We start from the raw sequence: 16,791 nt of genomic DNA, 5'->3' as shown, positions 1-16,791 counted from the left end.
CAGCTTCTGAGCAAAATACAAAGAAACTACATTACATATTAGTAAATGCAGCATCTAGAATAACAACTAAATAGTCCTATCTCATAGTTAAATGTTCAGTTCTTCATAAATTGTGATTAAGACCATGAAATGCAGTACCTAATCCAGTTAAATCCAACCTACACCTCAGATTTGCTTGTGTAGCTAATATTTTCCACTCCTCTCCCTATCCCTTCTCTCACCACAGTCCTCAAGCCCTCAGCCAGGAACAAGCCAACTTCTCACCTCAACTGCTGTTAGCAATCACCAAGTACCTGTTGGTAATTACCTGAGCACCTGTCCCACCCACAGGTCCCTGGCTGCTGGGAGAACAGGTCTGAAGTACAGACCCGAACACCACCATCCCCCACCAAAAAAAAAAAAAAATTAAAACTTTTCTAAATAATTTGAGACTAGTAAAAGATCAGGACATGGAGGGACATGTTTATCCCCTTTAGGCCAGTCAAGAAAAGGTTTATAGCCTTCTCTGGAAAAGGGAAGACTGGGGGGTTTTTCTTGAAGCAGAAGCATGTTTTATCAGCCCAGTTTCCTTCCTCATTTGTTCCTGCTGCCCAGAAGGCCATTCACTAGGCATATATATAAATATCTCTGTCTGAAAACATGTCTACAGGAGTGCCTGACTTACACTGGTGCGATTTAAAACATAGTAAACATAGTTTTTATTGTACAAAAATGTAAAAATCTGTTCTAAGAGAGGCACATCTTGTGGAGCTGTAAGGACCCTGACAGCACATCTGCTACCAAAGCAACAATTCCTGCTCTGCAGTGGCTTAAGCGGGCTGAGATGGAAGTGTTTCTTCATCAATGCATAAACCACAACAAAGTAGTGGTGACAAGCCTTTTTCCCAAGTCTGACTGAAGGTTTGGGAATCAGGTCTGCCTGCAGAGGGCACACAGAAGCATGACACGTTTGCCTACTCTGCACCTACAATTTCTACACCCTCATATCACTACTTGGTCACTGAGCAAGCTGACAGTGTATGACAGGTTATCCATCCTGCATAGAAAGTCACAGAGAGAAGAAGAGAGGAAGAAAACATGGAAGATGACAATGCAAAAGAAGTTGAAGAAATGTGGCAAGGATTGAGCATTAAGGGACAGAAATAAGAAGAGACCATACCCTTGAACTGTAAAGTCCTGTCAGGAAACTGCAAGTACTTGCATATATGAGTTCACAACCTGGACTTGCATGCTTCTCCACATTACCATTATTTCAAAAATTTTGCTTCCTGGACAAGCTGCCAGGTCTCCAGTACCAGTCCTAGCTCCCTTCCAGCAGTCTGCATCTGAGCAGGGAGTTGAAAATAGATCAGGGATTACCTTTTACACTGTAAGCATTCAAGACAGCCAAAGAACTGTGAGGAAAAAGGCCATACTGAGTGCCCAGGGCAAAGAGATCTTTAGAAATTGGAAGAAGGAAGTATTGATTGAGGGTCACAGTTATGTTGAGGTTTAGCCTTTCAAAGGTTTGTTGCTTTTCTACTGAAAACTGCAGGTGAGAAAGCCTAGGCAGAAAAGGGAAGGAGAAGCTATGTGAACAAACCCATAGCTGTACACAAGGACAGAAGCAGATTTCTTCTTCACCAGGCTGAAAAGAGTGGTTTTATTATTCAAAAAACTAAAGCCAAACTATCCCGTCAAATATATATTCTCCCACTACATTTAAATATTACAACAATAAAAATGCACTATAAAACTACTGCAGTAAATTAGTCAGTTAGGAACAATAAACAGGGCACATGTTAATAGTATCCATATCTATCTTTGGAAAGATGAGCAATTACAATCTGCATCCCAGCTCATGCTCAGTATTTACTACAATCTCAAATAACAATAAAGTCAAACACAACAGATGACTGAAGTTCCTACCTTCGGCTTTCCAAACAGTGTTTTAAAAGATAGGTTATTGCAAAATCAGTCTCAAGTATGTTCAAGGCCTTGGGAGCTCTCTAAGTTTAATTAACATCACACATATAGAATCCATTTTAATATTTGTGTAAAGCCAATATTATAATATTCTAATTTGTATATAACCATTTATTTGTAATATTGCTGAAAGAAGGCACACTTTTCTAAATATCTACTGGCTTTGGTAACTGCTAAACGTAATGTAGATTGGGCTGTACTACTGTTTACTCGTCTTTCTGTTGCACAGAAATCTTGGATACTTTAGTGCGTACATCTGTAATTCTGACATTTTCTGAAATTAAATAATGTTACATTGTCAACATTTGCAGACGTAAATCAAATACACAAGGAAAACTTTTATATGGGAAGAATGCCAGAGCAAATTAAAATATGCATTGATAAGAATAATCAACACAGTAGAAATGCAGAGCATCTGCACCCTAGGAGAGAGTGTATAAAATCACACTCTGCATCAAGAGAACATAATTGGTATTTCTTCACAGCCTTCTTCCTTTGCATGCCCCTCTGCAAAGTGCTAGGGGCCTCAAGGACTGGAGGAAACACAGGGAGTCAAATGGAGACACTTGCACCTGTCTCACTGGGGGCTCCTGGGGAAGCAGTTTCCTTGGGAATCCAGCCCCTCTCTGCCAAGGGCCCTTCCCCAGATGTGTACATTTCCTGGGGAAAACCAACACACCCTTAAGTGCATGGTGCAGAGGTTCAGGGACATCAAAACATAACCAATATGATCCAGTGAAGCTAAATTTATTATTCCTACAAAGACTCTATTTATAATAAATCTCTACTGTCCACGTGTCTCTAGCTAATACATGATTGGTTAATCCTAGCTGTTCACACATCTAAAATAGAATGCTGATTGGATCACCTAATTTTTTACGCATCTTGCTGGGGTTGTCTGGCCTACCCATGACTCACTTTCCCAAGCTTGCTGACAAACTTTCTGAGTCCTGATGACTCTTCTTCTTGTGTCTTTTTCCAGGACATACCGAGCCCAATTCTGAATATGTCCATAATTCATTCTTTGTGAACTTGTTCATTGTCCCATTATTACAAGCAGGCTGGATTGTGCATTGGCTGAATATGGCCATTGTCTAGCAAAAACTCCTCCATTCTGTCTCTGAGCCAGCATTTGAGCCGGTTAAACAAAATCCTCCCTCTCACGCTGTAAAGAATGTGGAATTAGAGTTGGAATGTGACCCTGAAATAGAAGCAGCTCAGAAACTACAGTAGAAAAAAGTTAGTCCAGAAGCTATTGTAGAAGGGACTTTTCTCTCCAATGATGTAGAAGCTTTTCGTGTAGTAACTAATGCTGCAAGTAGAGTTTGAAAAGCTTTTGATTGGAAGATTTTAGAAAAATTGAGAGCTGCAATTTCACAATTTGGTTGAAAATCCCAACTTGCACAGTCACTTCTGCAGTATATTTTTCCATCTAACACATTAATTCCAGCTGATGTGCATATCGTAATAAGACTTAGAATGCCACCCTATAAGCAGGTGATGTTTCATAAAAGCTGGGAGGAAAAGTGTGCTCAAGAAGCTGCAAGACCTAGAGTGCAGGGTGATCCTCTGTATGGTTTAACAGCACAACAGTTACTTGGCAAGGGGCCCTGGGCTACTGCCACTGCCCAGGCTAGGAGCATTGATCAAGTCTTACAGATGAGCCAACAACTAGCATAGAATGCTGTCCTTGAACTTCCAGATAAGTTACACACTATGTCTTTTAGACAAATTTACCAAAGAAGAATGAAGACTTTGATAAATTTGCATGAAGCTATCTATAATCATTCTGATTTAAATTCAGACACAAAGATACAATTGTATGGACTTTGGGATCATTACTGCATTCCAAATGGCTTTCCCTTCAGTCACAAGAGCCTTCCATCTCTTCCAAAAATTGCCTGCTGAAACTCTTCTGCTCCCTTCCAAATCAGTTCACTACTCCAGCATAACCCTTGAAGCACGGACAGACGACTCTTCAACTAATTATAGTAAAAAAGAGGGGTATTTATTGCAGCCCTGGTCACATGTGAACTAGTTTCCAAAGATATGTGCAAGGAGTTGCAGACTCCTGCTCTCTATTTCTACAGAAAAGGTTTTACATTAGGTTTCTAAGGACCCATAATACATAATTATTACCTGCCTGCTTCGTATTTTTATCAGCTGAATATCTATTAGAGCTGCACAATTGTACTGCCTTAACTGGGTCGGTGGCTTTTCTAAATGAGGGAGTGGTTGTACGGAAGGAAGAAAGCTGTCTTCCTCATGGTGAACTCTTCTCCCATGGCCAGTTGGCAAGACCTTTTGACCTGCTGCTCATGGTCCAAGCCTCTCCTGACTGTTCAATTATTCTTAAGGCAAGGTATTTCTATGGTCTCTGCTTCTTCACAATTGCTTCCTCTATCCCTGTCAGCTCTAGCTTTACGTTCCTAATATATTTGGTACTCTTTAACTAAGGCACATGATTTCTGCTAGCTGTATTACTAACTTAATTTCTTACCTAATTTTAAAATCTTAACTAAAATATGCAATCTTCTACTATCCCAGTTGTATTCCAAGATGGCCCCTTGACCCATCTGCAATTTTCAATTATCCTAACTACATTTTCAGCTAACCCTTTGACTCACCTCAGGCACATCCCCAGTCGCCTCTCTCCCAGCAGCTCAGAGCTGCATTGCAGAGCGCTTGCTGTGCGCCAGAGAGCACAAAGCAGGCTGGCCTGGTGGGCCTGAATATTTCTGCCAAACACACTGCATCTCACACCTTTGCTCTGGCTCAGTGCAGAACTGCAGGATTGCAGGCGCTTCCTCCCAGAGCTGCGTGAGGCGCTGGCTCCTGCAGATGGGCCCTGCCAAGCTGTCCCTGCCTCACGCTGGCCTCGCTTCCCTGGCACAAGTGCCGGGCCTGAAGGAGTTGCCCTGTGCTCCAGCCTGCCGAGCAGCCCGGCTCCCTGCCCCGGTGCCCAGAGTGCTGCACACACTGCTGGCCTTTGCCAGGAATTGCAGGGCAGCCGGCAGAAGAGGAGGGATCCTCAGCCAGCCCAGCAGCCCGTGGCTGCCCTTGGCCTTTCCCTGCTCCAGGGCACACTGCAGACGGCCAATGCCTCCAGGCCGGGCTGTGCCCAGCACGGCTGCGCTTCCCCTCGGCAGCAGCCAGCTGCCACCTGGGCTCTGAGAGCGCAGGATTCGCCCGCTCCCGGGAAGAGGCACCCAGGGCCCGGATTCTGCCTCTTGCAGCTGCAGGGGCCTCCTCCCAGCCTGCCTCTGCCGGGGCTCAGGCTGCTCCGGCCTCTGCCGGGGCTCTGCTGGGGCTCCAGCCCGGGCAAGGCCGGGCCCGCTCTCACCTCACAGGCGCTGACAGTTCTGCACCACAGGAGACCTTCCCGAGCACCCTCTCTGATCTTTCTGCTTTCTCACTTGAGCAAGGCTCTCCTACAGCCAAAGACATTGCACCTAGGGATACAAATCCAAGTGGCAGGAACACCAATGCTCTCCAGTCACAGCTGAAGGCCTGCATCTGCGCAAGTTGTATGGGCTGCTCTATTCTTCCTTCGGTTTTGCCTTCAAATGCCATTGCCCTTTCTGCCTCAACTAGAAGTGTCACAGATGTACCAAAACGGGCCAGTGTTCTGGCCAAAGGCAGTGTGCTCTGGAGATGATGAATGAAGAGTCTTCCCAGCTTTCAAAGCACATTGAGAAAAACAACAATCCCTTCTTTTTAAATTTTAACAGTTTAGTAGCAATAAAATGGTTATTAAGATAGTAATAGAAGTTAGAATAATAAGAATTTGGACAATCAGAGTTAGAACAGTAAAGGACAATAAAAACAAAGACATACGGACAGTCCTGGTGCCTCCTGGGCAATTATGCCCCGAAAGCACACACGCTAACAAAGGATTAGCCCTTAAAAGCAATAGCCTGTTGCATATTCATATATCTCATACATGAGGCATAAATTCTTTTCAAACAAAGGTTGTTCTCTGCTTATGGTCAAGTTCTCCCCCTTAATCCTGTTGGCTGGTCAAAGTTGGGAAGGAGGTGGAAGAAAGTTGGTCTTTTCCAATAAGGACGCAAGAATTCTTCCCTTGGGGCTTTTGGTGTCCTGTTGCTGTCATCTCTGGGCAAAGAATTTCTTGATTACCCCATCCCTTTCTTGAGCTAGTTAAAAAAGTATCTTACATTACATAGTTTCTATTTTACATAATCTTATGACCTAAAACTATATTTACCACTGAAATAATTATCAATATAGCTGGACGGGACATACATGAGCTTGTCTGGCCTTTGCTGCTTGACCAAATAGCGGCAACTGTGGAATTTTACCCCAGAGACACTTTTGGCCAGCTGGATGCTGCAGCTGGGCGCTTGGAGGCAAGTCCAGGCATTCAGGAGCTCAGGTTTACCTTTGGTGGAGACGCTTTAAGACGAGGTGAAGGAAAGGAGTTGGTTCTGATGGAGGGTTTCTATCCAGAGCTTTATTCCTGGCCCACAGGCCTCTGAATCCAGCAAGGGCTCCAGGAGAACTCCCAGCTGCATGGTTTGCTCACCCTTTTACCCGGGGCAGAGGGGGAGGGAAGGAACACGGGGATCACCAACCAGGTATGGGGCGGGGAAGTGTCAAGGGACAGAGGATACCTGGATGGCCCAATGTCCTTCCAGGAGGGGAGGGCATCTTTGGAATTCTGCCAATCACTCGCCGCCCTTCTGGAATGCCAGGATTGACAGACAGCGCTCAGCAGGGGCCAGGGTGTGGAAAGGAGGGATGATTGACACACCTGGCAGGGAATTATCAGGGAGGAACCTGGGGTATCTGAGGCAAACCATGACATTGCACCGCAACATAACACAGTACTTAAAAAAATACAGTACTACTAACTAAGACAACATAACACATACAGTATATTAATTTATATATATATACATATATAAATTTTATTATCTGTGAAGAACCTGTCCTGCAATATGTACTTTTCACAACACCAAAGAAGCCATTGCACCTTTAAAAGACAGCTGACAACTCAGAAGGAAATGCTCAGCTTGTTCACAGGGTGAGAAAGAAAGGATTCTTCCAGATGAGTTAAAGTTTCAGAAACTTTATTTATTTACAATCCTACTCTATAATCCTCTAGGGTGGTATTTACAGAAAAATGGACAGGCACTAAATGAACCAGCCTAACCTTCTGGAGCTAACTAAACTAACTAACCTTCTAGGACTAAGTCAGGTTTTTAATAAAGCTGCATTCAACGTTGTGGATAAACAGGTGATGTTGTGAGCAGAAAGAAGAAGCAGAAGAGTTGCTGACAGACAAAGGGGTAGCAACACAAATAAAATGACCCTTACAGCATCTACCAATTGGATTAAGAAAAAGATGCAACCAAACAATGCATGACTACAGAAAGCTATAGGATAGGAACTAATTATAAACTATGTTTAGAAGCACAATAAATGGCTTCTCCTTGATTCACAGTGGATTGTGCAGAGTCTTTTTTCTTTTCTCCACATAGTCCTACTCTAAATCCTACTCTACACTCCTACTCTACAATCCTACTCTCTAAGATGGCTATGGAGAAAATGGTCCTGATGTGATTATAGCACTTTTTGCTTCTCCATCCTCCTCTTCACTGAGATGATGAGTGGTGCCAGGGTGGATGCAGCCTCGGCTGATGTTACAAATGGATGCTGTTCACAAAAAAACCCAAAAAACGAATACAAAAACAAAAACAAAAAAGAAAACAAAACACAAACAAAAAACTCAAAACCAAAACAAAACAAATAAACCAAAAACAAACAACAAACCAAAAAACAAAAAGACAAAGAACAGTGAACAGTGAGCCATTACTTTCCAAGCTCAGTGCTTCACAGGCTCAATCAGGATTACTCTGGGTCCTAAAAAGACCCAGAAAGAGGAGCAATGGCACCATTGCTACCCAGCAGTCATGTGCAGGACCCTGCCATCACAGGCAAACCTGGCCCAGAATCCCACTCATCCATTTATTCAGGTTTCTTTATCTTGTTGGGATTTTTGCCCCACCAGTGCTCTAGAAATGGTGCTTCCTGTCCCTGGGTTTTCTTCCTTTCAGGAAACTCCAATGGCTCATATGGGTCCCTGCCTTTGAAAGACAGGCACTGTGCTGATTCCCACAGGGACAGAAAGCAGTGTCTGCCTTTCCATGCCCTGCCCCTCGTGTGCTGGATGGCTCCTTCCTTCCCAGCAGGGCCAGCCCAGTGGCACTGGGCCCTGCAGTTCCCTCTCTGCCACACAACCTGGCAGGAACCCTGGCACAGTTCCCATCTGCTTGAGCGTGCCAGGCAGCAGATGGGGCTGGGACAAGTCCCTCCCAGCTGTCCCTGTTTGCGTGGCAGAAACCTCTAAGGGTGGGCTGGGGGGCACAAACCAGGGCCCCTCAGAGTGAGCCCCCCACAGCCCCTCCTGCCCACAGCCAAATCTCTGACTGCTCAGCTGGGACTGGCTTCCTTGGATTCCTCCACCACCATTTCATGTCTCTGTACCCTGCATTGCTCTACTTCAATTCTTTTGCCATTAGAGAAAACTGAGCCCTCCACCAAATTACAAAAGAAGGCAACAGAAACAGTCAGAGGACAGAGCGCCTCTCCTCTCAGGAAATGCAGACGGAGCTGGAGTTATTCAGTTTTGTGAAGAACAGGCCCCAGGGAGACTTTATTGCCACTTTCCAAGATTTCAGAGTTGCTTTGAAGAAAGCGGGGGACATCTTTTTTAACAGGGCCAGTTACAATAGGATATGGACAAATATTATTAAACACAAAGGGTATCTAATCAGAGTAGGTCTAAGGAAGAACTTATTTTCTTGGAGCATGGTGGAACCCTGGCACAGCTTGCCCCAAGAGCTTGTAGGTGCCCCATCCCTCCAACCATTCTGGCTCCAGTGGCAAAGGGCTCTGAGGAACCTGATCTCTTTAAAGATGTCCCTGCTCATTGAAGGACACTTGCACCACAGGACCTTTACAGGGCCCTGCCACCCAGCCCAGTCTAGGATTCCTCACTGTTTTCATTTGAAGAGCACCAAGAATGGAGGTGAGGAGGAAGGGAGCTCATCTGCTGCCTTGGACTTGAGTGGAGGAGGAGCTCATCCCTCAGAGCCTGTTTCACCTGCAGCCCCTTCACATTTTACCTGCAGGAGCTCCTTGGCAGACCAGCGCCGCGCCTCATCTCTCTGCAGGCAGCAGCTCAGGAAGTCATGCAGGCAGGATGAAAATAAGTTGGGCTGCTGCAGCTTTTGTTTTCCTCCTGTGGCTATCAGGAGTTGAGGGGAAAAAGGAGACACCAGGCTCCACCTGCTTCTTTCCCATCTGTCACTGCTCTCCCAGATCCCATTGATTAAGCTCCACTCTGCAGTGGCACTTTCTGCCCTGGCAAAGACCCAGAGATGACTTTCCTTTACCAACCAAAAACCCAAACCCTGATGCAGCCACAGCTTTCCCACTGTCCTGCAGATTTTGCCTTGGCAGCTGATTTCATTGCCTGACCTAGTTAGTGGGAACTACATCAGCACAAGCACATTCCTTCCCTGAGGATTCATATCAGCTTGAGGGGCTTTTTGGAAGAAGGACTTTGCTATACTGACTCTACTGTATCCAAGGGTTAGGATATGAAAAGTATCTCTGCAGTGCTTCTTGGTCCCTTAAGCACAGCTGCCATAAAACAAAACTAATCAAGCTTTTTGCTTTGTTCTTGAAAACAATGGGAATTGGAAGGAAAGAAAGGAAATCCACCAGGTATTCCTCAGGTAAGGAAACAAACATTGGGAATCTCATCTTCAACACAGACACATTAAGATGCATGCACAAATGTACTGGGATGAAAACGCCTGCTGGGACACACAGGAGCCACCTGCAGCTCTGTCTCTCAGCAGTCTGAAAATTTCTGCTTTCCTTATATGGAAAAGAAAAACTTTTCATAGTCAAATCAGAAGGAGAGGTTCCATCCTTACGGTCACCCTCTACTCATCTGGCTACTCAAGTCAATGCATGAATGGTAGGCCCATCGCAGAAAGTGCCAGGAAACAAATGGGAGGTTTTGGCAGGCTCTCCAGATCCCCAGGCTCTGGCTTGGTGATGTGCAGAATGTTGCTTTGGGCTACGAGAGAAACACGGTCACTGAGTGTTTCAGCAGCACTGCACAAGAAGCAGAAGAGACTCTGTGGACTTTAAACCCTCATGCCCAGGTTCCAGGCATGTTTCCCAGTGAGAAGAAACTGCACAGGGGGTTAAGTTCCTCTCTAAAAATCAGTGCTTTAGTAACTTTCTTGTGTTTGGGCTTCCTTTCTTCATTTCTGGAAATGTAACACCAGTTCTGAGAGGCTTGCCTTGTGGTTTTAGGCACATCTTCACAGACAGACAAGTGGGAACAACTTGAAACCCAAAGCAAATGTTGCCTGAGAAGAGCTGGGGAGTGTTTGCCTGGGGTGAGGCTTGAGCTGTCTGGCAATCCCTTTCCATGATGTGCAGAAACATCCAGCTGCTCCCCAGAACTCAGTCCCTCTGGGCACGCAGGCCTCTGGAAACTCCTGAGGATTCCAGCCTTTCTCCTGCTCAAGAGCATCTAACCTAAGCTGAGCTCCAGTTTCTTCAGCAAGGCCAAGGATGCTCACTTCCATGCAGCTGACAGTGTCCATGGAGCTCAGCAGATCTTTCTGATACTCCTCAGGCCAAGGAATTCCAGTGTAGATTAGCAAGACATCGGCTGATCATTATCCAGTGTGGTTCATGTGGAACCAAGCTCTAACGCACTGACAAGTCAGAGGGAGAGAGAGCTCATTCTGCTTTTACAAGATGGTATTTAGAAACATAAGACACCAACTTGGAAGTATTCAAACCTCAGCTTGCAGAATCCATCTCAAATAGACAAAAATAACAATGGCAAGAGGCCTTGGAGTCTCCATAAAAATGCCCACCACTGTCATGATAACTCTGTGCTCGTGGCACTGAAATAGATGGTGACCAAAGAGACTTTGCTATTATCCTCTTTAAGCCAAAGGAGAATTTCAAAGCTGGAAATGGCAATGCACTCCCCTTGTGTACAAATAATTTATGGGGCTTTCTGTCCTTTTCCCACATCACCAGAGGTGACAAAGAGGGTTTTATCCTGACTCTTAGCTGAGCTCAGCCACTGGCCATGGTGGGGAGCTGGAGCCCTCCCTGTCATTAGAACTGTGCAGGCCAGGGATGGCCCTGCTCCTGCGGTAAAGAAACACAGCACTGGTGTCAACTGCCCATGTTGGATCCCTGCCCAGGCACCTGCCTGCAAGCTCATCAACTTGTTAAAGTACCAAGAAACAGCCAAGGGTTTGGAAAACAATTCTAACTGCAGTCGGAGAAAAATACATCCTAAACTTCTCCAGGCCACCCGCATCCATGACTGAACAATGTACAGATGACTTGAAAGCCTGAGAGTTTCGAAGATCCACAGGATTTGGAAAAGATGCTACAGAATGGAAGGGAAGAGCTGTATTTAAAAAATGAAAAAGCAAGGAGAACTGCTTGAGCACTGCTTAGGTAGTAGGTTTTTTTCTCTTTTTCTTTTTTGCTTACTTTTATTTTTCCTTTTTTTGTTATGTTTTCTATAAAATTGAAACTGGGAAGGTCTAACCTCCATTGCTCAGGATGTTTATCACATGTCTACCCTCTCCACTGAAAAATTCTTGTCCCTCAGAAACAGAGTTCCAACATTCTTCAAAAAACAAGTGGAAAATGTCAGGCGTGGCTGGAGGCCAAACTGGCAGGTTTCTGAACTGGTTAGGTTTCTGAACTGCCCCTTCCCTTTCTGATACAACCAAAGCTACAGCAGATGCTGATGTGTTGCAGGGGCATTTTTAGAATGACACCTTGGTGGAAGTGGTGCCAGCAGATGGCAATGGGATTTTGTCCAATGGCACACAGAGCATGGGACAGGTGAGAAAGACAGTGGGATCAGTGAGTATTTGCACCTTACCAAGACAGGAGTTGCATTCCAGGAAGGAACTTCTCGTTCCACCATTTCGATGCCCACGATTCCCAAAGACCATATGTCCACTTTGGGGCCACATGGTTGACCTGTCACCACTTCAGGCGCCAGCCACCCAGCAGCGCCGGCCACGGAGCTCCGTCTGCCCTGCTCAGGGCTGAGCTGAGCAAAGAGACCAAAGTCAGCTGTGGAGAAAACAACAAACCGTGAAAGCCAGCTCCAATTAGGAAACCAAGCAAAAAATTCCCCACTATCAGACTAAGAATGTGCTGTTGAATCTCTTGGAGAACTGTCCACGCTCAATTTCCTTGGGGCTTTAGCCAATGGAGTATGGAATTGGCCACTTCCAAAAAAACCCAGATTCTTAACACTGCTCACAGTAGTGGACTTCATTCCCCTGAAGCTTTAGATTGCAGCTCCCTCTGTCTGGAAGGGACACACACAGAGCAAGGCCACTCTTGACTGCTTCTACCTCTGTGCACGTTGCAACTGTGCCCTCAGCTCGCAGCAGGGGTCCCTGCACTGCCACCAGCACCATTTTTGGGGAGCTGACAGTCACTCCAAGCAGCCCCACACCCATATCCCTGGAACGCTGCACCTGACCAAGAATATACTGACCCAGCTTGACAGAACCGTCAGTTCTGAGAAGGATGTTTCTGCTCTTCACATCTTGGTGGATGATGTGGTTTGAATGAAGAAATTGCAGTCCTTGCAGGCACTGAGAGAGAAAACAGAAACAGGAGGTCAAAAATGAGTGATGTGATTTCATCCCACAAGAAAGAAAACAAAGAACCTAAAAGATTCCCTCTCCAAGGGAATGGGGAGTAATGGCAGAACAGTAATGGCCACTGAGAGGAAGAGCTTGTTGCTCCAACACTTGCAGAGCAGGACCTTTCTGAGGAAAGGCACGTCAGCTTTTGAAAGAGCAACAGCACCTGCTGTTGTAGGCTGTCCCCTGCCAACCAGCCAGGATGACTCCTGCTGCAGTGGACGTGCTTTTTCCATGCAGAGGACAAAGGAGGGGTTTGGAAAGGAAAAGTCCCTCCCTTTGGTGTGAAGCGGATCACTTTTGGGTGGGAGGTTGCATGACAAAGATTTTCTTGCTGGCCTCAGCACAGGCTTGGATGTATCACACCAGTCACCTTCCTGAAGCAAAGAGCATTTTGGCTGCACTACTATCCTTTTCAGCTGAGGACTGTGAGAAATGAGTCTTTTTTCTTTGCTGATCATTCCAAATCCTGCCACCAGTACCTTTGCTTTTACAGGCAAGGAATGCAGTGAAGACAAACTCCAGGCAAACATTTAGAGAGGCAAGGTGGAGAACAGCAAATACAAATACAAGAGACAGAGCAAGAATACAACAGCAGGAGATAAGAGTACTGGCACTGAGCACAGGGAGTGCAGGGGCACTGGCAGGCCTTTCACTTGAGATGCTTTTACTTGCCCATAGAGTAGCAGCAACACAGAAACAAAGCATGGCACAGGAAATCACTCCAGCTCTGAGGCCCTGTTTCCCAGACAATGCTGCCCAAGCCCTTGGAAACACAGATGGGATTGCTGACCTCCCGACTGATGGCTGCCATCTCATCTTCCGACAGGTAGGTCTGGCTGATGACATCGCTCAGAGTGCCTCCATCCATGTACTCCATAACCAGGGACAGTTCCTCACCCACAAGGTAGCTGAAAGAAGGACACAAGGGCATGGAGATGAATGTACATGGCTAGGTTGCTGTTTGGAAAAGATGGATCCACTCTTCTTTTCAGATCCCTTTGAGACAAAAAAAAAAAAATAAAGGAATAGACATTCCCTCTTGGCTGTGCATTGTTTGCCATCTGTGCAGTCTCAAGGAGAAAGGTACAGCTGCGAAAAAAGAGATGTCTTAAATGGGCAGCAAGCAAAATGTGCAGTTTAGTAACAGCCCAGATAAAAAGCCTGTCATGCATGGTGTTTCTGGAAAAAAGCACCTACTCCTCCTGGCATGCATAGCAATGGAAAACAGTGGCAACAATCCAAGGGAAATCCGTGTTAGTTTACCTGGATGTAAGAAGACACTTGAATAAAATCAAGCTCCAAAACAAAGTGGTGGCTGTGAATATAGAGATCATTGATTTAGTAAGATATGACTCATCCGGATTTTTGAACAATTTTCAAATACCATGTGCCAGCAAAGACTCATGCAGACAAAATGCAATGTCTTCCCATCCACTGGAGATAAAAAGAGCAATAATAATTAGCCAATAATTACAGCTCTATTTTCTGCCAGTGACCAAAGTGGGATCTTACCTTGCAGTTTGCAGTACGTGAACAAACATTCATAGGACAAAAGCACAACTCACCTGTCTAAACAGCTGACCAGGTTGGGATTCCTGTTCACCTTCATGACTATGAGTTCATTGACTTTTAGTTTGTTCTTCCTCAGTCCTTGAAGCTGTATTTTCTTGATGGCCACCTAAAATGACATTGAAAATCAGTAACTTGAGAGGTTGGTGGCACGAGACCACAAGACACATGGAGCGAGTGATTTTGCAATGACACAGCTGAGCTGTGCCAAACTGCCTTGTGATTAGGCACTGCAGTAATTAGGAACTGACATTCCAACAGCCCATTTCTCTGCTCCCTTGGGAGCCAGTTACAGGACACGTGGACCTCTGACATTTTGCCTTGACCACTTGGTAACAGCGGTGTCTCAGTTATCACCCACAAACCTCTGACCACACTCTCTGCTGTGTCATTTGGGATTCAGAAGAAGTAATCCTTGCCTTAATACTCTGTGGATACATCCTGGGCTATGGGCAGGGCTTAGGGCTTTCAGGGACGCCTTGCAGATCTCTCCCTATGTGCAGTTCCCAAGTGCAGAACTGCAGTGGCTAAGGAACTACTAGTAACTTTCAGATGGATTTGCTGGCAGCCAGAAATGAGAACTCAGGACTCTGAAGCTGTAGCCCCAAAGAGCAGTGAGGTGCTCGAAGGCACCACCTTTGTTTTAGCAATGGAGAGCGAGTGAGCGCGTCCTTCTCTGAAAGGAACCGCTGCCCTCCGTGCCTTCCTTCCGGCAGCTGAGGAGGACAAAGTCCCAAATGTGTTTTGTGGGCTGGCACCGGTCTGTGCTTCCTGTGCCTTTTCAGCACAGCTCTGCCCAAAGCTCCAGCCACAGCTCACACCAGAGGGGAAAGCCCTCGAGTGCAGCAGAGTCTGCAGGGGCTGTTCACATTTACCTCTCCTCCTGTGGCAGTGTTGAGTGCTTTGAAAACATCTCCAAAAGTCCTAGAAACAAAACAGAAGCAGAGAAAGGAGAAGCCACTTAGATCTTGCAGTGAAAGCCAGCCCACACAGGAGATCTGTGCTGTCAATGCCTAAGACCTGCAGGACACTGGAAGCATGGAGATGTCTTTGACAAGGCCTTCTGAGTACACTTAGAAATTCTGATCAGCACTGACAATCTCAGCCCAGTGCCTGAACACATTTGCAGCTTGCCTGACTTTACACTTGATACCTATTCCACCAGCAAAACACCTGATGCATAGTTTTGTACAATTAACATTGCTTGGACTCACCCACTGCCAATATTTTCCAGTTCAATGTATTTTAGAATAGGACTTTCCATCTTCACCATTCTCCCTGAGAGAAACAAAATGCAAGATGTTCACTTTAAAGCAGAGATCCCACCTTCTAGGAGATACAAAAGGCAGCCCCACTGTCTGGGGCTCTGAGCCCTCTCTTGGTGGACAGCTGGCTAACATCAACAGGAACAGCAACTGGTACAACAAGAAAAGAACAGCAGGCCCACAGCACAAGTGGCTGGCACAGAGACTGATTTCCAGCATCCTTTGAAGTGAGAAACCTCTTGACAGCAGGCACACAGGGAAGCACCAGGAGATACATTCAGAGGAGACTGAGACCAGAAGAGAATACCTAGCAAGGCAAGTAAGTTTGTCATCTAGAAACATTAAGGAGAGCTGGAACTAACAGTGCCTTTGTTTCCTTGGGAATAAACATTGTGAGATTTAGAAAAGGTTTCCTACTTGCTAAGATTAAATGCACCTGGACATCTAGAATCAATTCCTCTGAACAGATGCCAAGTTCAGAACAGGAGGAATATTGCCAAGTGTTCCCATCTTTTCCACCTTGCAGCAGTTTGCCAGAAGAATGCCTCTGTGTTTGTAAAGCAGAGCAGCTCATGCTAGAACCAATCCCCACAGGGCTTCCAGCATCAGGACCCTCACCCTTTATGAGCAGGCTGAGCTCACAGACGCCCTTGCCCGTGCCCCGCGTGAAGAACCGCGCCGCTTCTCTTCACCCTGACAGCGCGGATCAGTCGCTCCCATTGCACTCGCCCTCTCGGCACCGCACACGTCCCCATCTTCCCAACTCGGTACAGCAGGCAGGGGCACAGAGGACAGCAGTGCTCCTCAGGCACCCCTGTGACACAGAGAGCTGCCCAGAGGAGATGCTGACCCTCCTGTGAGCCCAGGCTGTGCGAGGCAGAAGCTGGCCCAGAGAAGGGACTTCAGCCTCAGGCAGCTCCACGCTGCAGCAGCCGGGCAGCAGCGGGACCCTCCCAGCCAAGGAGGGCTCCAGCCTCTGCATTCCCACCAGCCCTCAGGGGCAGGGCAGCGACCACAACAAGGCTGGCAAAGCCCAAGCATGAGCACTGACAGGCACTGATGGGAAGAACCCAGAGTGAGCCTGAGCCCTGGACAAGCTGTTGCCCCCATTCAGGACACAACAGGATGGGCTTTGAGATCAGCCACACCGAGGCACAGATCAGTGCCCTTTTTGTCCAACTGGTGATGGTAGAGACAGAATCCACTGGGCTCTATTCTCAACCCTACCAGATCTTATC

The 16,791-nt window shown here is 46.3% G+C and overlaps 1 protein-coding gene across 1 annotated transcript; it reads right to left on the bottom strand.

The window, feature by feature from the left end:
* Positions 1–12,311: 12,311 nt before the first annotated feature.
* Positions 12,312–15,561, bottom strand: LOC141731846 (serine/threonine-protein kinase PAK 1-like). Its single transcript, XM_074558906.1, has 6 exons — positions 15,503–15,561; positions 15,164–15,212; positions 14,285–14,397; positions 13,510–13,627; positions 12,566–12,665; positions 12,312–12,373 (listed from the first exon to the last, which is right to left on the bottom strand). Exons 1-6 carry the CDS (start codon positions 15,559–15,561, stop codon positions 12,312–12,314), a joined length of 501 nt encoding a protein of 166 aa, XP_074415007.1.
* Between the last annotated feature and the right edge of the window lie 1,230 nt (positions 15,562–16,791).

This window comes from Zonotrichia albicollis, chromosome 26 (genome assembly GCF_047830755.1).
Source record: "Zonotrichia albicollis isolate bZonAlb1 chromosome 26, bZonAlb1.hap1, whole genome shotgun sequence".
NCBI lineage: Eukaryota > Metazoa > Chordata > Aves > Passeriformes > Passerellidae > Zonotrichia > Zonotrichia albicollis.
Note: the sequence above shows the minus strand (reverse complement) of the source record. Positions and strands in the feature narration are given on the sequence as shown.